Below are 24,144 nucleotides of genomic sequence, written 5' to 3' on the forward strand. Positions count from 1 at the left end.
AGACAGCAGGTATGCAAGGTTTTATGACTACTACAGTAGTCTGTAGTTTTTATCTAATTTCAAAGACGCTTAGAAAATATTTTGCCTTTTGGCTGGTACTTTAATTGTCATGCTGTGTATGTGGTTAAAGGTGAATCTTGCTTATCTCTGGCATTAACACAGCAGTCTACCCAATGTTACCCAAAATAAAAAAATTTTACTATGACCAAATTTGCAACCTATAGGTTTTGTTCTATGTCACACACTGTAGCTAAAAAAGTACACAAGACATAACCACCATTTCTGAAGCTAGTAAAGCTCTGTGCTTTCACTGAAATTTAGGACATAATCCATTCTGAGATGATCTTTGTTCACCTGAAAATAATCTGTGGGAACCCCGGGCAGGAGGCTGTCGGGGTGACCGCCTTCCCGAGAGCGATCCCCTCCCGCTCCAGATGACCAGCTCTCCCAGCCCACCTTACGCTCCGGCCTGGATGGAATAAACATGCGCTCGGCCAGAGAATGAAGGAGGGCTCTTGACTCGAGGAATCCAACTGGGTTTTTTGCAGGAACAATAGGAGATCCAGGGAAGGTAGGGTCCAGGTGATGTGGAGGGTAGGATGGTCTGGAAGGTCCACAACCACAGTTGAAGGGTCTTGGGATCAAGGAGCCAGAGAGAGGGTGCTGATCTCACTCACAGAAGCACAAGGCACCCAGGCACAAGGCACTGAGAGCGTGGAGCAGGCGACTGGACGAGGTATATAACCAAGGAAGAGTGGGAGGGGTTGGGACACAAATAAACCAACAGGGTTAGGGGAGAAGGGAGGAGCTGGGATGGGGTGACACAACCACAGCCATGGGGAGCAGAGAGGGGAGTGGTTCTGAACAGAAGCCAAGGGATGATCAGGGAGCACAGAGTTTTCTAGAACAGGGTGGGGAGTACTATTTGAGTGACAAGGCTAGATTTACATAAAGGAATGGAGAACCCTGGGAAAACGTTTCCGTTTCTCACCCTGAACTAAAGGGGGTTTCCTCCCAGGGCATTCCCACTTCCATGCCTGACCCATGGCCTCCCACATAATCTATGCGGATTATTATACAGCACATGAATATTTCTTAGAGATCACTGTTTTAGATTTCCAACTGTCTAGTACACTCCTCTCTTTTCCTTCTTTCCATGATAGGAAGGTATTCATAAACTAGCATGTTATATGTTATAGGTCATGGCAACTCAATCATAACCACCTTCGTTATATTTTTATTAATAAGTGCTGGATTATAGTACTGAAGTCCAGTTGCAGCTGGGTCTGGATGACCTAAACCTTCAGTGGAAAAACAAAAATCTGCCATTCTGCATAGGGGTAACATAATGTAGTATCTTTTGAATGACAAATTAATTTGATTAATCTTGCTGAGCCTTGAGACTTCATTGGGTATCACTCAGGTTTCTACCACGCATCTTACATTTAAATCCTGAACTGAAGGGATTTTCTTAACTCTGATGTTTGAAGGAAACAAAGTCTGAAACTTGGGATGCTTGGGAGTCTTACCAAACTGAAAAAACAACCACCAAATAAGAATTCTGGTATAATTTTGAAAGCCTTGTGATTTTGAAGATGAACTGGTAGGTCCTGCTAGTCTTCTACTCAGGCTTTAAGGAAGGATGAAGTTTAGTTCAGGAAACTGTAAATGGGAGTGAAGTACTCTAGTAAGGGCTGTAAGCTTTAATCAGATATGAGATTGTGAATGTGCATACATGTGGTCAAAAGCAGAATCTAAACATCAGGCAAGGAGGACAGGGCTTCATGACTGGGCTGAAGAAGTCTGTGTGAGAGTGGCAGGATCACGGTGATTAAGGTGAAGGAGTTTGTGCAAGGTGGTTCTCAGGACAGCACCTACAGCATCCTGATGTCCCAGGGGAGTGTGGAGGCCTTTGTGACTGGCACTACTGGGGATTTTCAGTAGATGCAAGAAGCTCCCTCTGTTAAAATGAAAAGGAGTCATGCCCTGGTCAGCAGGAATGAGGTTTGGTTTTCCTCCAATCAAGTCAGAATAATAATTTCAAAGTACAGAAGAAGAAATGGGAGCACTTGATGCTGGGCCTCCTCTGTTACTGACTCTGTTGTGCCATCTTCAGCACCACAAGATCCATTTGTGATTCAGTCCCGGTTTGTGGTCTGTAAGGGAAAGTATTTTGGGCATTTGAGTAATTTTAATGATTTCTGCTGAGCTCTGGTTCTGCTGGAAGAGTTGGCTAGCAACATGTTGTGCTTCCTGTAGGTGCTTCTTGGTGTTGTTACTTCCAGGTCAAGAGACTGTGCTATGAACTAGATTTGAATCTGTTACCTGCAGGAGCTGTGAAGCAGCTCCCTTTGAGTTCCTGCAACCATGCAGAGCAAGAGCACCTCAGAGACAGCTCATTGGTAATGAGCATGTGGGTTACAGTCCAGCAGAACTGGCCTGTTTTACAGAATTAAAATCCAATTATGGTTATAAACAACCTTTCTTTCATACTGTGATTGGCTTATGAAGTGTCTGTGGAAAGTACAGTGGAAAAGACAAGCACGCTAGAGATTATAAAATGGAGTGTGGAGTTATTGAAAGGGAGCCTAAAGTAAAGGGCAAACTGAAAAGAAGCATGAAAGGTCCTTGGCAATCGTGAAACCAAATTGCTGCACTAGCTGCAGCCCCATCAATAGTCAACCACAATAGCTACCAAAGAGTTAAACCTGAATGTGAAGAAAGACAAGTGCATCCAGAGGAATAAATTATTCAGTCTACCACTCACCACATTCAAATCCAATATTATTGGCTCCCAGGGTGAATTTGTGAATATTGCATTGGAAGGATAGAAACAACCTTAAGGTAGTGAGGTTACTTAAGAGAATGCCAGTGCTGTGAAGTATTATAAAAAGTTTTAAAACCAGGCTTAGTTACTTAATATCTCTCATTTTGCAAGTATCCAATATAAACATGTGGGTTGGATGTGATAGGATTTACCACTTAAACAGAGAATAACTGTGCCAGTGTGTTCTGAGCACATCACAGAATGTACAAAACCCTGGGCTCCAAAGGAAAAACAGCAGTTTTAAACTTTACAGTTCCAAGATACATATAACATGATGCTGCTCTGGAGTTAAAATCAGTCTTGCACAAATTCTGCAGCTTAAGGGGTTTTTGCTATTACATGTTAAACCTTCCAGTGGAAAATGGGTTAATTAAAGTGACACTAAAATGCTTAACCTACCTGAACTCATGCTAGTTCTCTCAACAAATACCAGTATGTTCTTAGATAATTTATCTCCTTTATCTTCTTATGAGGTAGGTGCCTACCAGAAGGGTAACTTCCACAATGTGAGTAATTTAAAAAGAGATAAATATACTGCTTAAAAAGAGATAAATATACTGCTTTTCATAAGAAAGCTAATGAGGGTCTTCCAGATCTTTTTCTGTTGTAATCTGCATTCACTTATGTAGGGTAAAGAAGAAAAAGAGCAATAGGTTTGTTCTGCATCCCTCTGCATCTATAGTAGTGACAATACCATATTCTTTGATTCTTCTAAAGTCTGTCCTGAGATGTATTAAAAAAAGATGTCTCCAAGACATGAGCAATTACTCTCCTTGGCACCAGGGAGACAAGATACAGCACTATATCTGATTTTGGCCCCAAAAGAGTTGAACAAGTTGCAAGCTGCAGAGGAAAGAAAGAAGAATGAAGAAGAGGTTGAAAAGTGTGCTATGTTAATACAGGCCAAAAGGAAAAGATTTATTAGTCTAGAGTTGGTGGTTGTACCCTATCCCAAAGCAATTATCCATTTTGTAGGGTGATTCCCCATCACCTGCTTCATCCCTGAAAGGAGCTGGAACTGAGCTGCCACACTTAAGTACAAGTGAGTGTTGCTAAGTGATGAAAGCCAGGAGTGCCGCTCACACCTCCAGAGGCTCCCTAATATCAGCGAGTACCTGAAAGTGCTGAGTGAACAGAGCATGTGCTCTCTACCGACCTGCTTGACTTTGTATACGTGTGCCAAGTTTGAATGTTGCTACGTTGCTGTAACTTCTTATGCCTGAAATAAACCTGATTCTGCACTCCCTGTGGTGTGGGGCATCTTGTGCAGCAGATTGGAGGTGAAGGGGTTTTACTCTGCTGCAGCCTGTTGTTGTAGATGAGTAAATCAGGTGTAAGGTATGAGATGAGAGAACCCAAACATGTTGACAAGCTGCATCCAAAACTTTGAACATTAGAAACTAGATCTTTGTCCTTTTCTTTGTAACTTTCCCAGATTGTTATTGATGTTACTGTTGTTTCTATAGCTACAGTATCTTGTAGTAACCTGATCAGAGACTTAATAGGGATACTTTACTATGCTTTGAACTCGGGTCTTTTTAGATTTGTAAGTGTGCAGTGCTTCTTCACCGGAAAATTACTGCAAGTTTTGATTTTGGCTACACAAATCTCTCTTGTGGGACACATCAGGGACCGTAGGCTTTGGCAGACACTTCATAGTAATGCTTTTAGTCTTAATAAATTCGAGGACTGTCTACAACCAAGTTTCCTTTTGCTGCTGGTGCTCCGTGCTTATGTTTTCAATTTAGCTTGGTACTTAGGGATGTTGAACCATTAGAAAACACATTTCAACTTAGTCTTCCAAATATATCATCTGTCTAACAGATGAAATGCATTGTTTGTGGTGGTGGGGGAGGAAGTCACCCTTTTTCAATTAAATTAGTTTCTTAATGAGAATGCAACAGAAGAATATTCTGTTTCTTCTTCTGCCTTACTTTCAGTGTTCTGCTACAGCTATATGGCATTTAAACTCTGAAAACAAACAAATTTCATTTTTACCTTTTCTTGTGGTTTCTGGTGTATTTTCAATGACCCATAGAGATGATCATGCTGTCTGGTCTGCTTTAGAGTTGATTACTTCAAAAAGATTGTTTCTGTCTAGCATCACTACACTCTATAGGTGACTGTTTATATAACTGGAACTGTGTGGTTTAGATGGGGAGGGAGGATTCCAGCTAGTAATATATTTTGTTTACTCCCTTATTCATTCTGCCATCATGTTTTCTGCTGACATAACTTTGTGTTAGCAACTTTTCATTGTGATTGCTTTTCATTGTGATTTTCATTGTGATTGCAAAGTGAGCAAGTTGATACTTGTTTGAAATGAGATTTTTGAGCAGCAATTCCTGAACTTAATTTTGGAAGGCTATCTCTTAGTGGCTTTTGAGCTTGTCTTTAAAGACCGTGGCAGGCTTGTGAAAAACTTCAGTTAAAAAGAGCATCCAATGTATCTAAGAAGATCTCAAAGCTGATGACTGAAATTATCTGATCTGTCTTCATGAAATCCACAATGTGAGAACAGATATTCTCTGGAAATTGTAGAAGATTAAATAAAAATTAAATGCATGGTGGGTAACAAAATTCTGGAACAAATTGTGTAAGAAATTCTTCATGCAGCATGGAAGGATGTGCCTTCTAACATGCCATATATAATTTTTGGGGACACTGGAGGAAGAAGGGAGACACTGGAGAGAAATGGGCTTCTGACCACTGTCAGGTTTGTAGTTACCTTATGAGTATCATCTTCCTCTCATGAATCAAATGAGCCATTCCTCTCACCCATTAAGCCATTTTTTAAGTTCTTACAATTCTGTTTTAGTTGGACAGGAAAAGAAAATGAAGAGGCTGGACTGGGAAGGTGCAATGCTGTATAAAGATATGCTAGCAAATGTTTCATTGTTTCCACAGTCTTGTCAGTAGTTTCTGTGTTGGCCTTATTCACCTGATAAACATGGAGCACTGCCTGACCACAGGTTAGTGTCTGTTCAGAAAGGAGAAGCCAGTTCTGGCATCTGCTTCTGGCCCCACTTGTGTGTAGGGACACGGGTCACTTACTTGCAGAAGGTGTGAATAAAGTATCCTCTGTACTGCTTCCTGAAATGTGTCAGAGAATGACACCTGGGCAGCTTGTACCTGCATTGGGAGATTTTTGGCAAATGGGCAAAGTTGTGCTGGATTTGTCTCAGTAAAAGTGGAATGATAGAGGCTTATGAGTGAATCCCTACATCATTGACACTATAAGCAATTATACAGCCTAATTTTTTTTTAATGGTGCAAAGATTTAACCGTACACAAAGCCCCCAATGAAGATGAAAGCCTGGTATTTTATCAGGTTATCTGTTGAATGGCTCCCTTTCTGAGACTGGCAGACCTCTCTGCAGAGGTACTTGACAGTCATTTTCTGTAATGCAAGTTCATTTGGGGCTAAACTTGCTTTTTCTTCTTGGTCCTTCTTTAACTATGAAACAAAAGAAAAAAAACCTGTTTGAACTGACAAGTAAATCGTCATATAATTTTCCAAACTCTTAGAGAGAGCTGTTGTAATTATACTGCGAGTTTTACTTTTTTATGGCTGTAAGTGCTAATATGTGTAACTCCAAAGTGAATTATATGTTTGAATTGTTTATATTACCTCTGGGCTTTGATGCAGTGCTCAATAAAGTCACTCTGCAATTATTTTGCAGTTGTGTATATTGTTACATGAATATCAAGTTGACAGAGCATCATCTCAGCAGTTAGTCTACATGATACCTACTCTTAGGTAGGAAGTAACAATAAAGTGTAATCCAATGAGCATTTTAGAAATGCCCAGCTGCTGTTTTTTCACCTTGTTTCTGCTAATACAATAGGAGCCTTCTTCCCAAGTGCCTGCTCTGCCGCCATCTCTTGTTTTGTCTGAGTGTCTTGTGCGTATCATGAGGGGGAAAAGAAAGTTCCTCTCTGGAGAAGTTTTCCATTTCTTGCATTTTTAGTTTTGCCTGATACAAACTCATGTTTTTGGAAGTGGTATTTCTTCTCCTCAAATAACTTCAGCATTTTCTAAATATGGAGAGCAGATTTGCAGCGTCCTGAGGGAATGGATCACGTTAAACAAATACTTGCTTGTACACCAAAAGCCTGTGTACTGCATGGCTTTGTGCGCTGGGCACACGCTTTGGGTCATCTGGGTGTGATAAGTGCGATGGTGACGCAAGCGGAGGAAACGTGAGCAGCGTTTCAGGAGTGCATCCCAAAAGCCAACCACGCTCAGCAGTGCTGCAAGGGAAGTTTTGGTTACCACGCGTGATTGTTCTTCTGAAGTGAGCTTTGAGCTGCAGCGCTTATCTTGAATCTTGTCTGATTAGACCTAAGTGCATTCACTGTGTACTGAAACAAGGCACTGATACATTGGTCTCCTTTAAACTAAATAAGTGTCTGAAAATAATAGCCCTTTATTTCAGGTTCCTTCATCTGCAGTAAGTATTTGCTGTGGTGTCTTTTTGGGGGTTACTGTGGTTTGTGTGCAGAACAGAGTTGTGCTACCTAGGAAGGTGAGTTTCAGAAACATATGTGAGAACTGGCAAAATTTGGTAACTACTGGTCATTTTTCCAAGCTGACGAAATTGTTTGCACTTAAAATAGAGAATTTACAAAGGCCTCCTTAAATTTTATCTAGTTTTTGAAGACTTACTTTTATAGGATTCACCCAAAGTTACTGGATAATTCAGTCAAGGATTTAATTAGAACTTGAGTGTAATCTGTAGGCAATAAAATTATACTTGACTGAAGTGCCAATAAAGAAAAAAATTTTGCTCATTATCTTGCCTAGTCCAAACTGCTAGGAAAATCAAAGCAGTTAATAATTATGAAGCATTTAAAAATATTTCCGTAACTATGAACTCTCATCATTCATCTAATTTCTGGGATGCTATGCTTACATGTAGTGTATGTGCTGTTTCTCCTTCCCTGACACTTGTCAGCATCTACTTATCGTGTCTCTTGAAGGCTTTAACTTACTTACACAGCAAAATATTCCAAAAGCATATGTCTAAGCAGAGGAGTAATTCCCAATCCACAAGTTGCAGTAATGTGTGGATGGTGCTGCAGGACTGTGACAAGTAGTGATGCTAGTGTTTGTTATGCAAAGAAAAGAACCAAAAAGGGGACAATCCAGAATAGGGATCATGTTTTCTTTCATTATGGTGTGATAATGAGCATAATAAAATGTGCTCACATGTTAACCTTTCAGACACCATTAACAGTAGTTTTGGAAAAGTTAGCTACAGCTGTAGCACAGGGATGTTAAATTCATCACCTTTAGAGTTCTCTAGTAATTGAGGCTGAGATTTTGCATTTCATAGGAATCAAGGCTTCTGAAGGAAAGATTGATATAGAAATATGGGGACTATGTTTCTCATAGAAAACCCTACAAAAGTGTTACAAAATAGTAAGCTTAGTGCACTGTGTGGGGTTTGTATGGGCCTTGAGAGGCCCTTCTTTGCTTGCTGAATCAGCAGATGTGACATCCTGCAACTTGGAAACCTTAACTGAGGCCATGATCACCCAATACTTAGTCTTTCCCATGTTAATTTGGGGGAAAATGGCCTCCACATTTATGTTGCAGTGCAGGATATCCTAAACATTGCAACCAGTAACAGCAGCAATGATCATTTGGTCATGAAATGTAACACTGAGAGCAAAGTGCCAGTAGGTTGCTGTTAAATATAAGGGAATACAGATTTTTTCCTTTTTTTTTTTTTTTCTTCTGTTTGGCAGTTCTCTTTGAAAGTAGTCTGTAGGGTTGCCTGACAAATCATTTTGCTTCCCTGATGAAGATCTATTAGCAGTTGAAATGTAGTGAAGATGTATGCACTGAAAAGTGCCATATGCCTCATCTGACTGCTTTTATGTTAGAATTCCTTCTGCTGGAAGAACATGATTGCACCAACAGCAGGAGTAGCTGTATGTTGAGACACACTGTCACTTTGGCCATGCCCTGTGCTGAACACAGGTTGCCTGGAACCCAGGTGCAGGCCCTATGTCAGGAAATGTTTTGTGCCATTGTCTTAATAAGTGCTGTGTATGCACCACTGTGGGTGAAACTCTGAGCTCCTGACTCTGTTAGCCAACTTAAAGGCTTGGAAACAGTTTCCTCTGGGCCTGTATCATCACATGCTGCTATATGCTGTACAGCAAATACTTGTCTAGTGCAGTAGTGTGACTTCAGAATGCCTTTTGCTGAAACAATAGCCCATAGACATCATCCAGGAACAAAATAAGGCTGCACCTGACATACTGTGAGACACTGTCTTGTTCTGGTTTCCTGGAGAGGAGAGCAGGTTGCAAGAGTTATTTAGTGTGGGCTGGACACCATTTCCAGTGGCCAGGTTGGATGATGCTGTTCTATTTTGATATCTAATGAATATCAAATATTATCAAATATTTAATGAATATCAAATATTACCTGTACAGAGGTGATCAGGCTGTGCCAGTTAACCTCAGGCCCCCTGTGGCCCTGTGTTGTTTATTCTGCACCTAGATCCTTGACCAGTGGCATGGTTTGTTCTCTGAGTCTGTTTGAAAGATTCATGTTTATATTTGAAATTAAAAGGGTTGATTAATTTTAGCTCTGTGCAACTGGTTGTTATTTGGTTCCTTTTGTTTCTTTTTAAGCTGAAGTTTTGCAATCCGAGCATTCATTCCTCCTGCATTATGTCAGCTTGACTTCAAGCTGCCAAACTGTAGTACAAATTCACTCTTTAAATTCTTTTTGTGGGAGATAGTCAACTAAAGATGAGTATTTGCATTGAGATTACAAGCAGTATGATCAAGATCATTACCAACATAATATAATAATAATAATAATAATTACCAACATAGTGTTTCTGGAGTAGTTGCCAATCTGTCACATTTAACTGCACCTCAAGGGGGAAATCTCCCCTTGCCACCTCCCTGAGCCATGCTGTTTCTCTTTTGAAGAGCTTCTACCTTGCTGGGGGAAGTGAATTCTTCTGACCTGGGGCCTAGAAATGTTCCTCTATGTGGCTGTTGGCTTAAGGTAAAAGCATCTAATTCAGAGGTGGACAGAAACAAAATATCAATGTACTGACTCCATTTTTTCCAATCTTTGTTTAGGTACTTCCTTTTCCCAGTCAGGTGGTCTACAACAGAGTTGGAAAGTGTGGAAGTCGAACTGTAGTTTTGCTTTTAAGAATTTTATCAGAGAAACATGGATTCAACCTGGTTACATCTGACATACATAACAAAACAAGACTGACCAAAAATGAGCAGGTAAGTTACTCCTGCTTGTCTTAGATCCTGTTTTCTTATTATGTGTATGAAACTGAGAAACAAAGGCATATGCTAGCAGATAATCCTATTGAAAAGATGTATTGCTACTTTGTTCTGAGTAATCATGCGGAATTCATCGTTCTTTAAGTGACTTCACTTAATAAGAGAAATGGGTGGCAGAGCCAAGAACAACATGATGTGGTAGCTAACCAGAAAAACTAACTTCCAGTGAGACAGCTCTTGAATTTAGTCAGTTAGACTACCAACGAGGCAAGAAAGGTTAGTACAGTGCAGTTAAGTGCTAACAGATATGGGACATATATCCATGTATCTGCAGCCATTTATCCTGTAACAAGGACACCTTATTCAGACCTAGCTTGGGTCTTAAACAGAGCGGCAGTAAATAATAACCAAAAAGGCCCTTTTTGATAACTTTCTTAATTCACTTCTAGTGATCTGTTGCTTCAAAAAGTTGTTTCCCAGGGCCATGCTAACCCATGTTTCTATAATATGACATGTCCTTGATCCTATCTCAGCTTCTTGCTTATCTGTCTTTTTCATGTTAATTGCATAACCCTCACTGAGGGAAGTAGAAATACCACATGAAACCTCTTTACACAGACACCCTTTTTCATGTTCCCTTAAAGTTGTAGAAGGATTACTTTTGCAGCTTTGTTTCTATGACAGATCCAGTTATTTAAATTTTCTTCTCTTCAGGGTACACATGTACCCACTGTAAGTATCACTTCTGGGAGCAGATTGATACAAGCAGTGCAGGAAAACCTCAGACTCAAAGCGCACGTCTGTAGTCGGATGCTGCACACATTGCCCACTGCTGCTATTTTGAGCTGCTGATCAGGTAAAAGCTGCAATTGCTGCCTGTGTCACTTCTAGAAATAGCAGCCTGCAAACCACAAAAGGATGTGTGCAATGATCAAATATGGATGTGGGCCTGCCAGTGACATTGTGCTGTGATTGGGGGTCATTTACTTGCAGCCTGTTCTTGAGCACAAGTTTGTTATTTTAGATGCAGCAGTTCATTCCAAATGAAAATTTAGGAGCTGATACTGCTCCTGCAGGTCCCACCTTCCTCCCCTTCAAGGTATCCATGGGGTCCCACCACTGCTGGCTGACCTAACACTCCATAAGTCAAGTTCAGCCAGAGGTGGGGTCCAGCTGGGCAGGGCTGCCGTGCCAGCGCAGATATGGCTGCTGTGCATGGTTGGATGTGGCACACCAGTGACAGGCTGTGGAGGCAGACAGTGTCCCCTCACTGCCCCTGCTTGTGGCCAGGGAAATGCCTGCTCTGTGTCTGCTGCAGCATGCCTGGGTGTATCCTACCGGCAGCACCGTGCAGCCTGGCAAGGTTGCAATATGGTGCCATCAGAAAGGAGTCAAACTATCCCGTGCTACAGAGCCTGTCTGCTTAGTCTTTCTGCTGGGATATGGGATTTCTGTAGGTAGGACTGCTTGGGTTTTGTTTGTATCTTTCATCAATTTTCATTGCTGATTGAGGGACATACCATAAATCCCAAAAATCTTTCAGGTGTTAGTAATCATCACCTTTCACCATGATCAGCTTCTTCCTTTCAGTTCTGTTCTGATTTTTTCTGGTTGGTGGATTTTCCTTTGCTAAAACATAATACAAGATCACTTCTTCACAGTTTTCTGTGCTTTAGTCCAGCATGTGGAGGTTCCAGAGAGGCCCAGACTTACTTTTGATGCAACCAATACACTGACAAATAATTATCTGCATTACCTTCTGCACTCCCTAAGTGGTTAATTTACTAAACGGCAAATGTGCTGGAAGTATTGCTACAGAGCTGATGATTTACTCTATAGATTTCCCTGCCATAATTTGAGTCTCTTTATTTTTATTTATGGTTTATTTCCATAGTTACAAGAGGCTCATAATTTATTGAGTACTTTTGCTGAAAAGTGCCTTTGATCACCAGAGAACATGCTTAGAGACAGTAACTATTCTGTTGTTCAGGGCATTTTGAGTTGTCTTCTCAATTTTTGAGAGCAGAATATGAAAAAATAAATTATGTTTTCCACCTTTAATGTGGTGTAACAAGAGGAAGTTAAGGCAACGAATGATCTCAGGCTTCAGGCATTGGAACAAGAAAAAAGAGAGCTGGGCTGGGCTGTAGGCTTCCAGCATGAGCATGGGCTTCTCACTTGAGATGATATGTCTCTCTTCCTTCTGTCATTTCTGTGTCCTGTGTTTGGTTAAAGCCCTGACCCAGCCAAGACTTTTCTGTAAATATTTAGCTTATGCAGTCTGCTGTTGTTATATAAAGTTAAGCATGTAGGTGTTTTTAATGACTGTGGGGATTGCACATAATTGGAATCCATATTCTCATTGCCTTTTCCAGTCTGCTTCCTACTAAGAAATTTTCCCAAATTATGTGTGTCTGCCAGCAATTATAAATGAAGCCTTTGAACATCTGTGGGCATAAGGGAGTGAGTTCTGGAAACAGATGTATTAATATATGGCTTGCCATTTGCTATAATATTTTCAAGTAAATTAAATGCAGGAAATAACACATAATATTAACCTAATTGATGTGGCTTTAAAATGCCACTCAAACTGTTGCAAAATGAAGTCTTCCCCTGCCCTGACTTTGTCCTCCACTACCATTTCATTGCATTCAGGGAAGTAAGAATGAGTATGCTTATAGGTATAGAAATGCCAGTCACATACAAGAGTAATTGGTAGTTTATCCTCAAATTGTTTCCTTCTACCACCCATCATTATGGCTGTGCAGCCAACTTTATATGTAATTCCAGTTCAACGCACTAAAAATCCATCACTAATTTTTCTTTAATGCTTTTGAAGACAGAAAATTGGTCATACCAGCTTGGGGAGGTGAAGAAATTCTTGAAACCATTCCAAGCTTTTGAGAGCTGAAAATGAAGATCTAGTCTCATTCCTGGGAGTTGTGAGTTATTTATGGAAATGAGTACTGAGATGAAAGTGATATACCAAAATTCTTGTAGGTACTTGTGCCTCCTGAGCCCTGCATGCCTTCAGTAGAGACTGAAAGCAGTGGAAAAACGTAAAGAGTGCACAGGGAGGAGAGATACAGAGGGGTTTTTTGTCCTTTTTGTGTCAATATTAGTGGAGACCATAGTGTGATACAGCAGACCGCACTGGAAAATCCCAGTTCCCTCACCATTTTTATGCATTTTGACCTCAAATTCTCACACTGAAATACAGTATCTTAAAAAAAAATAGTAACATTTTCGCTGTTGTTTGGGTGGGATTGTTACCTTTTGTTCCCAGTAGAATTTACTTACTTCAAACCTCAAACAAAGTGGGGCTTCCCTGAGTGGGTAGCTCAGGGACTGGACTAGCCCTCTTCAGAAGAGAGAAAGGTGACCTGTCTCGAAGGCCAGAGTTGAGTCTTTGTGCAGGAACAATGCTGAAGCTAGAGAAAATCCATCCCCATCCAGCCCTCCTGGAGTCACTTCACGGTGCCGTCTGCTGGAGTGTTATTTGCAGTGCAGCACCAGCCCATTGCAAGTTAATTTCAAGAGCAAATTAGTGTATTTTTCAGCAATGTTTCATTGAAGCTGCCTAATTCCAGCAGGAGGGCTCTGGGCAGCAGTGAGAGAGAGAAATAGCTCTTTATGAGCCCTAATCCTAGCAGGTACATGCTCCTTTCGTACTTCTCCAAATATTTCTGCGGCTTCTCCCTCCAACCACCCATGAATGTGTTCTGACTCATCTCTTCCCTAACAGTTTGCCAGGGTTGTTTATCTTCTGCTGCTCGTATCTTTTTATTTCTTTTCAAACTTAGGATGATATGATCATCTGTACTTGTATGTCATTCTCCTTCATCACTCATTCCATCCAAAAGCACTTGTTTTCTTCAGCCCTCATCCTCTGCTCACTGTTGCTCTCTGTGGGTCCTCTACATCTTATTTTCTTTCTTTTTTTGTTTCATCTTATAGAAACAAACGTACAAACAAAAAAAAAAAATCTAACAACCAAAACCAATCAACTAAACTTTTTCTTCTGAGAGACACTGGAGATTTTTCTCTTTGTTGTGGTTTTGTTTTTGTTTTTTTTTTTTTCTTTAACATAATCTTAGGAGGAGGGAGGGATCACTATATCTTTCTGAGCAATGCATTTGGGTTGTTAGCCTGAAAGCAGTTCAGGACAGCATGATGAGAGAGGGAGAGGCCCATGGGAAATATGGCCACAATTTGCATGTGGCCCTAAGCCATTACAGTTATTTATTTTTTCCCTCCTGACATCTGTGTGTCATTTCAGTTAAGCCTTACTTACCCTTTTGGCAGGATTTTTAGAAGAATGGATTTTACTTGTTTGTTCTTATGCACATTGTATCTTTATCCACATCTGCTTACAAGTCCAGTTGATCATTAACTGTCTAAATATGAAGGTACTCTAAGTCAAAACAAAATTCTGTTTCTGCTTTGGAGCAAGCTGTTGTCTTTGCTCAAGAGACTGAGTTTAGTAGCAAGAGATCAAAAAAAAAAGCCAGGAGCCAGATGCTGTCCTGCACTGTGTGCATCCTTCCAGCCTCCCCTTGCTCCTGAGGCCAAAGTGCCTGTGCTTGTCCAGCAGCAGGTTCATGTGATACTGACATCAGGTGAAGTGAAGTGAGAAACGTGGCAGTGCTGTGATGTCAATCTGCTTCCCGAAAGCGAATTGGTGCCAGCCCTGGGGACAACTGGGAGCCAAGGGAAGCTCATCTGGTGCTTTGCAACACTCACATATACCCCCAGCTAAGTTTATCTAGCAGTATTCTACTAGAGCTGCCTGTGTTTTTAGATTTAGTGAGATTACTTTGTATGGATATAGTGTCTTTATATCTTCATAGTCATACTCTAGTAAGGCTTTTTTCATTTATGCCAAGAAGGAATTACAGTGATGACTATAGGAGCATGAACAGAGTTTTTATACCAAATCAGTAACTTCCTTCTGCTGTCTTCGTTCCTTACTTCATATATTTAGAGCAACAGAAGTAAAATGCAAAATATAACATCATGCTTTATACAGTTCTGAGAATTTAACTTCTCCTGTAACTTGTCTCAGTAAAAAAAAAAAAAACAAACAAACAAAAAAATAATCTGTAGCGGGTTGTATATCACAGAATCCAATTGTGACGTCTAATACACAGGCTACAGGCTCTTCTACTGTTTGATTCTCCAAGGTGAATGAAGAATATAATTTTTTGGCAGAGTGAGTTACCAGCTCTAAAGAAATGCCAACATATTGGTTTGCTAGGAAAGCCTTTGTCTCTTCACAGCATGATGAAACAATACTCAGTTCCTTTGTGCTAAGAATTGCAAAGCTTCCTGGGCTTTCTAATACTAATCTGGACAAGCTTTGCTCTTCAGGTTTATGAATTTCTTGCCCTATGTGTTTATATTCTACTGAAGAAGCTGCGCAAAGACTAGTTTATACTTGAATCAAGCAGTCCAGACTCCATGTATGACTAGCTAAGGAAGGGATGCTATTCCCTTCCTGACTATTTCTTTAAATTCCTTGTGTTAGTTTTTTTTTTAATTGCACATGTTCTCTCTATATCCTCATTTCCCTTTTCCCTTTATATTGTCTTTCTTTTGGTGATCTTGTCTTACATTCCATTTCTTTGGGTTTTCAGCCTTTTTTAGATGTAACATACCTTGCTATACTTTCTCAAACCTAATATGTTGTGATGTATAAGGTCTCTACCTAATATACCTTGATGTACTCAAACTAGCTGGACAGGAAAAAGTCCATCCTGAGAAGATGGACTGTTTTCTTCAGTGGTCATAGTGTATATGTGGGTATAGAATTGTTGAAGACAGAGGGAAAGTAGAGAAAGTGGGTAAGTGTGTGCACTTCTTTCTGGCAGTTAAATGGCTGTAGCTTATGTTGGCTGAAAGAAGAAGGCAGGGTATGTGCACAGGGAAAAAGTGGAGGATGCAAGATGGATAAGAAGCAGTAAGGTGTGACACAAATTACAAGAACCATGGCAAAATATCAGTCCATTGAAACTGGACATTAGAAGGGGAAAAATTTGGCAACTGCTGTCTCTTAAATGTGGCTTGGTATTTGCTATGGCATGGGCAGAATTTTTTACCGTGCTCTTTTTGCTGCTAGTAACTCCACACATGCCAGGTACTTTATTTTGACCACACAGCAGGCTGGACTCCCATGTTTTTGCTTATTTTATCTGTGTCAACTATAGCATTCAAGTTTTAAGAAATACATTTTTTAATTACTGTCTCCTCAGATTATGTGGGGAGATACATATCTCCTCCTCTCCTTGATCATACACATATGACTCAAATCAGAACATGTAGTTCACAGACTTACCTCTTTTTTTTATCTGGTGTATTAATTGCTTTCTACTGTCCAGTTTGCAAGATCAATAAACCTGTCATTTCAAGTGTATTTCTGTTCACTGTCCATAACATAGCCTGCATTTGAACACAGAACAGAAAATTGGAAATTAAGTCGTAGGAAATTAATAAGAAGGAAAGAAAATTAACTGAAACATTGACTCTCTGGCATGATGCTTCACTAGATACTTCCAGTTTCCTCTAAATCATAGCTAGAGTTCAGCTTACACAAAATAGATTATCATATCTGTGGTGTTGTGTACATGAATCTAGCTTAATGGTCTGGAAACTCCAATTATTTCAGGGTTTTTTTTGGTTTTTTTTAAAATTAACATTATGTGAATGGGCCTGAACTAGAATTTAGCATCATCTTTCTAAAAATGTCCATTCAGTTTGTACTCCTAATTTGTTGTAATAGTAAAATAAATTGCAAGTCCTGATTTCTGTATTAAAACAAGCAGATCAATTGGTGTCTTGACTGTGTTGGCAGTGTTTGTTGTTACACAAAAATGACCATTGGTTCAGCTCCTGCTTTCTGTTACAGTTTCAGACATTTTGCATTTTTGGCATTGGGGTGAATAGAGCTAGTATCTTCAGAGGGCAGCTGCCATTTGGAAGGCTCTTGAAGATTTGGAAAGAGTTTAGATTTTTCCTTTAGTTTATGTCTTTGTTTAAACTGATACCCACTTTTGGAAATATTTTGAAAGTACATAAGTTCCATGGTAGCAGAATGGTGTCTGCAGCTCAACCTTTCTTGCTTAGATATAAAATATTCTTCATGCTATCTTGATGACAATATTTGGGAGGGATAGTGGGGAAGGAGGTCCTAAATAATTCAGGCTTGAAAATTATATCATCATTTGTTTGAAAGTTTTATGTTTGTCTCATTGTGTGTTGATGTAATGTGGAAAATTTGATTTGTTAATTCTTTTTAGATGGAATTGATTAAAAACATAAGCACTGCTGAGCAGCCCTATTTATTCACTAGACATGTTCATTTCCTCAACTTTTCAAGGTAAGGCATTTTTTGGTCAAAAATATTTTTCATTGATTTCTATTAATTGTAATACGGAAAACTTTTCCCCTCTTTTACTCATAAACAATACAATGCACTTCTTTTCCTTCCCTCTGGCACTAGAATTCACATTCCGAAGTTGTTGGGTTTTTCCCCCCACACTCACTTTTCTGTAGCATAATTATGTACAGTATGTTTGTGAAAAGCCAGGATGCTGTTATATGCTTTTGCCTCTTGAGATGATTGTGATTTACAATGTTTCCAGTCAACATGCAAGAGATGGTAACTTAGGTCTTTAAACTGTGCACTTGTATTTTAAAAGTGGCAGAACACTTCTGTTAGTGTTTCATCTGTGTACAGCCAGACACTAAAAGGAGATGTAAAACTGCACTGAGTTCATTAATTTTGTGCCTGGAATGACTCCCCACCAATATAACCAATTTAATTTTGTTCTGGCAAAATAGCCCCCATTCCACAGGTTATGGAAGTATTTTTAAACCATGCAAACAGATTACACTCTGTATCATGGGAGTGCTGTTTCTTCTGGCAGATATTTAAAAGTATGCAGCAAGACTCTAGAGACTTTTATAGCACGGAATGTGAAGAAGGTTGAATTTGGATGAAACTTCTAAGGAATTTTTGGCAGGACTTGAATGAGAGATGCCAGTTAGCTTTTAGCCAGGATGCAGAGGTTAAAGCTGACTGCAGATGGTTGTTGTCCAGGCTGTAAATTTAATCTGGAAATTATATTCAGGAACCATGCTATATGTGCCACCAGATTGGATTCCTTGCATTTAGATTTTTTTAAATTCTGTAGAATTATGATCGTACTGGAGATCTTTGCCAAAGCTTTCCTAAATACACAGCATGGTACATTTTGTTTGCATGGTAATATGAATGCATGGCTTCAGGCTTCTGTAGACAGTGTAGTAAGAAATTATAAAATTGGGAGCAGGATGTGTTTATTTTTGTTGTCTTTGAAAATAAAATATTTTTAGCAATTGGGAATTCACTTAATATAGAACTTAACTATGGGCATGATTTTTTATATTGAAACAAGAGGAGTTAAACAAAATTTTGATCTTCTATGTTCTCACTTCTGATTCTTTGAGAGTTCCATTTCTAATGTATTACCATTAAAAAATAAAAATCATTAGGGCTTCACACTTTTGGTAAATTATCTTTTTCCTCTTCCAAACTGCCAGATCAAAAGAGTAGTCACATGGGAGGGTCAAAGGGATGTTTCCTGATTAGACTGATTTTACAGAGATGGTACTCAACATCAGGTATGAGAGAAGAAGATCAACAGTGTTAACCTCTTGCCCCTCCCTATGGATCCCATTTTCTGTACCTGTGCTACATCCTTGCCACTAAGGTATCACATTTCTTCTGTAGTGTATACATGATGTATCTACAATGTATTGACCTTTTCCTTACAATACAAATCTGCAAAATTACAAACCAGTTACATAAGATGTATAAAATTATTTGTAGTTTCTCTTTTGGCTCTTTGTTGCAGACCTGAAAACATACCTTTTGTTTTATTGAGAGTATCCTTGGTTTAACTAGTAGGTGTGAAGTAGTGAAAAGGCTGATGAGTCTTCTAAATCAGACAGCGTTGAATTGCAGCAACATTTTGTACTAGTGTTTGGCTTTCTTAGTTTTTTCTGTTAAATTAAACATTTTTAGTTTCAAAATTTATTAGCAGGTATACTTAACAACGAAGTAGCATGTTTTATATTTTCTTGGTAATTTAATTCTTGGGTGTTTTTTTTAAACTGATTTCATTAGTAAATTAAATGTCAAATATTGCATTTACAGAAATTTCAGGATGTGATTTAAATACCCATTATAAATATTACAATATTATGAAAGTGTTCTAGTTTTGCTTGATTTCTTTAAATTGTTTATTTATAGAAACCGCCCTACCTGTAGTGGTTAGCTGGACTCAGATAGTCTGTGGAATACTTTTCTTCCAGTTTGCCCCATCTTTTCTGCCAGCTCAACATAAAAGTCAAGCAAAACTCCTCAGACTAAAAGAATGGGGCTCAGAATATTGGTGTGGTGTTTTCTGGGTGACAGCTGAAGACCTCAGACAATAGCTTGGCATCAGCAGCCAGCAGAGTGGGGAGCAGGACAGATGCAGAGGGGTGGGTAGGAGACAACAGCTGACTGCAGGTTAGGACAGGTCTAGATCCATGAAAGGCTCAAAGATCAGCTTGAAGAGTGAAGCACCCTAATTTGGTGAAACTTCATGCTCCCTTCCAGGAAAAGGCATGAGGCTTTCTACATGCTGTTGCAGCAGAACCATTACTGGATCTGAATTTTTGCAGGAATCTGTGAATTTTTGGACATCAATTCAGTGACTCACTTCTCCTGTTTGGTATTTTATACCTTTGAAACCAAGTTTTTGTTCACAGGAAGGGATAAGAAACAATTTATTCTTCCTGCTGCATATATTCTTCATTTAGGGTAAAAACGATCCTTAAGATGATCAAGTCCAATTGTTAACACAGCACTGCCAAATCCTCCACTAAGCCATGTCCCTAAGTGCCACATCTAGATGTGTTTTAAGCACCTCCAGGGATGTGGACTCAATCACTCCCCCAGACAGCCTGTCCCAATGCCTGACAACCTTTTCCATGAAAAAAAATTTTCTGAACATCCAATCTAAACCTCCCCAGCGCAACTTGAGGCTGTTTCCTCTTGCCTGGTCACTTGTTACTTGGCAGAAGAGTCCAATCCCCACCTGGCTACAAACCTCCTTTCAGACAGTTATAGAGAGCAGTAAGATTTTCCATGAACCTCCTTTTTTCCAGGTTAAAGAACCCCAGTTCCCTCAGCCATTTCTCATATGACTTATTGTCTAGACCCTTCACCAGCTCTGTTGTGCTTCTCTGGACACAACTCCAGCACCTCAGTGTCCTTGTAATGAGGGGCCAAAACTGAACTGAGGTGTAGCCTCACCTGTGCTGGATAGAGGGGAAGATCACAGCCTTTGTCCGGCTGGCCACACTGTTGCTGATACAGACCAGGATGCCACTGGCCTTGGCCACCTGGGCACTCTCTGGCTCGTGTTTGGTTGCTGTTGACCAGCACCCCCAGGTCCTTTTCTACCAAGCAGCTTTCCAGCCACTCTGCCCCCAGCCTGTAGTGCTGCTTTGGGGTTGTTGTGACACAGGCACAGGACCCAGCACCAGGCCTTGCTGAGCTTTATACAATTCCCCATCATTCCAGCCTGCCCAGAGCCCTCTGCAGAGCCTTCCTACCCTCCAGCAGATCAACTCTCCTGCCCAGCTTGGATTTGTCTGCGGGTGCACTTGATCCCCTCATCCAGATCGTTATTGAAGCTGTTAAACAGAAGCTGTTAAACAGAGCTGGCCCCGTACTGAGCCCTGGGGAGCACCACCCGTGACTGGCTGCCAACTGGATGTACTGTCCAGTTTTTCACCCAGCCAACTGTGCACCCATCCAAGCCATGAGCAGCCAGTTTGTCTGGGAGAATGCTGGAGGAAGCTGTCACAGGCTTCACTGAAGTCCAGGCAGACAACATCCACAGCCTTGCCCTCATCCACTGAGCAGGTCACCTTGTCACAGGAGTAGGTCAGGTTGGCTAAGCAGGACCTGCCTTTCACAAACCCAAGGTGGCTGGACCTGGTCCCCTGGTTGTTGTGTGTGTGCCCTGTGATGGCACACAGGATCATCTGTTCTACAACCTTCCCTGGCCCTGATGTCAGTCAGGCTGACAGGCCTGTGCTTCCCTGGAGTCTCCTTCCAGCCCTACTTGTAGATGGGCCTCACGTTTCCTAACTTCCGATAACAGGGACCTCCCCGCTTATCCTGTAGTGTTGGTGAGTGATGGAATGTGGCTCAGGGAGCACTTCTGCCATCTCCTTCTGTACCCTTGGGTGGATCCCATCTGGCCCAATAGACCTGTGTGTAGCTAACTGGTGTAGCTGCTCACTGACCATTTCCTCCTGAATTGAAGACTTCTTTCTGCTCCCTGTCTCTGTCTTACAACTTGGGGCAGGGTACACCAAAAAACTAGTGTTTTATTAAAGCCTGGGGCAAAGAAGGCATTAAATACCTTAGCCTTTTCCTCATCCTTGTTGGTGCTTCTCAGCTTCCCAAACAGTAGTAAAACAATAAACTTGTTGGTTTTTTTTAACATTACTGATGTGAATTGCAGCAATGACATATCAGTTGAATTTTCTGCCTTTGTGCCCTGTACCTGCTTGTAAACCTGTCTGCACTTAAAGCTCTCTGATTATTCAGGAAAGCATTTACTTATGATTGTTTCCAAGTGAAAACAAAAAAAAAAGGCTATATCTTCTTTCCAGAATAAATCTCCCATGGAAGTGAGCTAAGCCTTTAGTGATGAGTTTGAGTACATGCATGTTTCTGAAGCCCCATTAGTTTTGCTGAACAAAGTTCTAAAACCTTGAAAATCTCATCCTGACCTGAAAGCTTGTCAAGGCCATTTTCCTCATTCTTGAACATTTTTTAAGAGTGCTTGTTGGTTCAGCTGAGTAAATGAGTCCCCCTTTACTTCACCTTCATCTTCTGATTCAGTACTATCTTTTCTCAATCCGAAGTAGTACAAAGAGGCAGACAAAAAGATAAATATAAAAGGAGACATGAAAGCAAAAATTACTTCCAGCTTCAAACAGAAGATAAAAAACCGTCTTGTTCTTCTTTCATGTTAGTGAATTTCTACATAGCCCTTGTCACAGAGAAAGCTTTTATTCAGAGTGTTTTGCAGCTTCTGTTCCCAGTCTATCCAGAGTAGTGATGGTTAGCTTCAGAAGATCACCCTGTACTGCTGGAGGGTGGCTACTTCACCCAGTTCATTTCAAGACTGTTTCTTTTGTAGAAAGTGGTGCTGGTTTTTTGTCGGTTTGGGGATTTTGTCTTTTTCTGATTTGAAGTTTATGTTGCTGGGAAAAACGTTCAAAGTGTTAATCAGGAGCAAATATTAAATAATGTCTCTAAGCAGGTAAAGATTTATTTGTTGATGTATTTGCTGAGATTCCAGGTGTTGCTGGTAGATCCAGGGAGTACAGTATTGGAGTGCAGAAGCTGTGAAGAACCAGAATAACCTTCAGAGAGATAAAAATCTATTTCAGAATACCTGCAATTTGATCACTGTGCATTACCATAAGTGCCTGTTGTCATCTGCATAGTCCAGGAAAAAATTAATCAGAAGGAAGCTTCAAATTTGTGGAAAAACCCCCCTTGATTTCACAGTGATCTACTGAATTGACTCTAACAGTCACTGTGCAGTCACCCAAGACACTTGGTGAGAGCTCCAAGTGTCACAGATTTCAAAGCAGGAAGAGCGTTTGCAAGGATGCAGAGGCGAGTGGCAAGGCCATGGTTTTGGGTAAGGATGAGTCAGGGATGTGGAGAATTGCACAACATCTGTTTTGGTCACGGGAAAGGCAGCATGTCTCTCTCCGATGTCAAACGCTTATCTTCTGGGCATGCGCTTACAGATCCCAGTTCAGGCACAGCAGGGAGCTTGGGCATTCCTTCCTCTCTTGGGGTGAGTGAATGGTGCAGGTGAGTGTGGAAAAATTTAATGACATGCCTCTGTCAGTGACTGGTGTGTTTTGCTTGTTTGAAGGCTGAATGATTGGGCAGGGTGGAGACAGAGAAGGGAGAAGCATTAAAACAACCACCCAGAAAGTGAAATGCTTTTTCACATCTCACTGGAGCCATGAATTCTTTACTTTCTGCAGTAGCTATAGACCACTGAGGAATTAACTCCTTTAAAATTTTCTATAATGTGCTAAGGAGATGCAGAGATAAAGCACTGATTCTACTTAATTTTACAGTTTAATTAGCCCTTATAATTCAGTTCAGTATATCTTACTTGTTCAGAGTCAGGATGAATTATCACCCAGCGCTGCTGTGTCAGGAGTCATCCTTTCTGTGCTGTCAGGCTGCTGTCCTCTTCTTCCTTTCAGCTGCAGTTTTTAATATCTTAAGTGTATTTAGCATGTGTGCATGTGCTTGAGGGAGGCGACAACACTTCACTTTTTGCGTAAGTTTCTAAAGAAATTAGCACCATGCAACAGTTTGAGGTGTCCAGCCTATCTTTCCATCCTCTCACCTCCTGAACTGCTAAATAATTTCTGAACATGTTGGCCACTTTGAAACCATATTGAAGAGGTCACTAGACTTCTGGGACAGCCACGCTGCAGGTACATCTGCTGAAGGGAAAGCCATGCAAAACAGAGCTGGTGGACTTTCTGCTGGGCCACAGTCAGCAGTCACATCCCTGTGCCCTGCTCAGATGCCAGCCCCTGCTCTGTTGTGTCCTTGCTCAACGTGAGATGTGTGGGGAGAGAGGCTTGGGGGAGGAGAGAAAGGTCTATTGGGTCTTCTGCTTGGGAAGGAGCTTGCCTTTAGTCCCTAGAATCAACATAAAAAATATTTCCAGTTTTCTGTTTTTCATTAGCAGAGTTCATGAGTAAAGTTCTTGTTTTTCTTGAAATAAGCCTTTTTTGGTAGACAGTCTGTATCGGTATCGCTGAATATTTTTTTATTACTTTTTTGCACAGATAAAATGGCCAACACTAACTAATAAAAATGAATAAATTGAGCTGCTGTAGCGGCAGACAGTGTCACATGCAGCAGTGCTGGTCAGGTTGCCAATTTTCTTTCA

The 24,144-nt window shown here is 40.5% G+C and overlaps 1 protein-coding gene across 1 annotated transcript in view; it reads left to right on the top strand.

Moving 5' to 3' along the window:
• Nucleotides 1-24,144, top strand: part of UST (uronyl 2-sulfotransferase) — a 153,452-nt gene that overhangs the window by 63,183 nt on the left and 66,125 nt on the right. The window contains exons 3-4 of the mRNA XM_041423521.1: nt 9,941-10,096; nt 17,395-17,474. Of these exons, the coding sequence (XP_041279455.1) occupies nt 9,941-10,096; nt 17,395-17,474 (236 nt within the window). The remainder of the gene's footprint in view (nt 1-9,940; nt 10,097-17,394; nt 17,475-24,144) is intronic.

Source organism: Onychostruthus taczanowskii, unplaced genomic scaffold (assembly GCF_017590055.1).
Source record: "Onychostruthus taczanowskii isolate IOZ18803 unplaced genomic scaffold, ASM1759005v1 scaffold78, whole genome shotgun sequence".
In the NCBI taxonomy this organism is placed as follows: Eukaryota; Metazoa; Chordata; class Aves; order Passeriformes; family Passeridae; genus Onychostruthus; species Onychostruthus taczanowskii.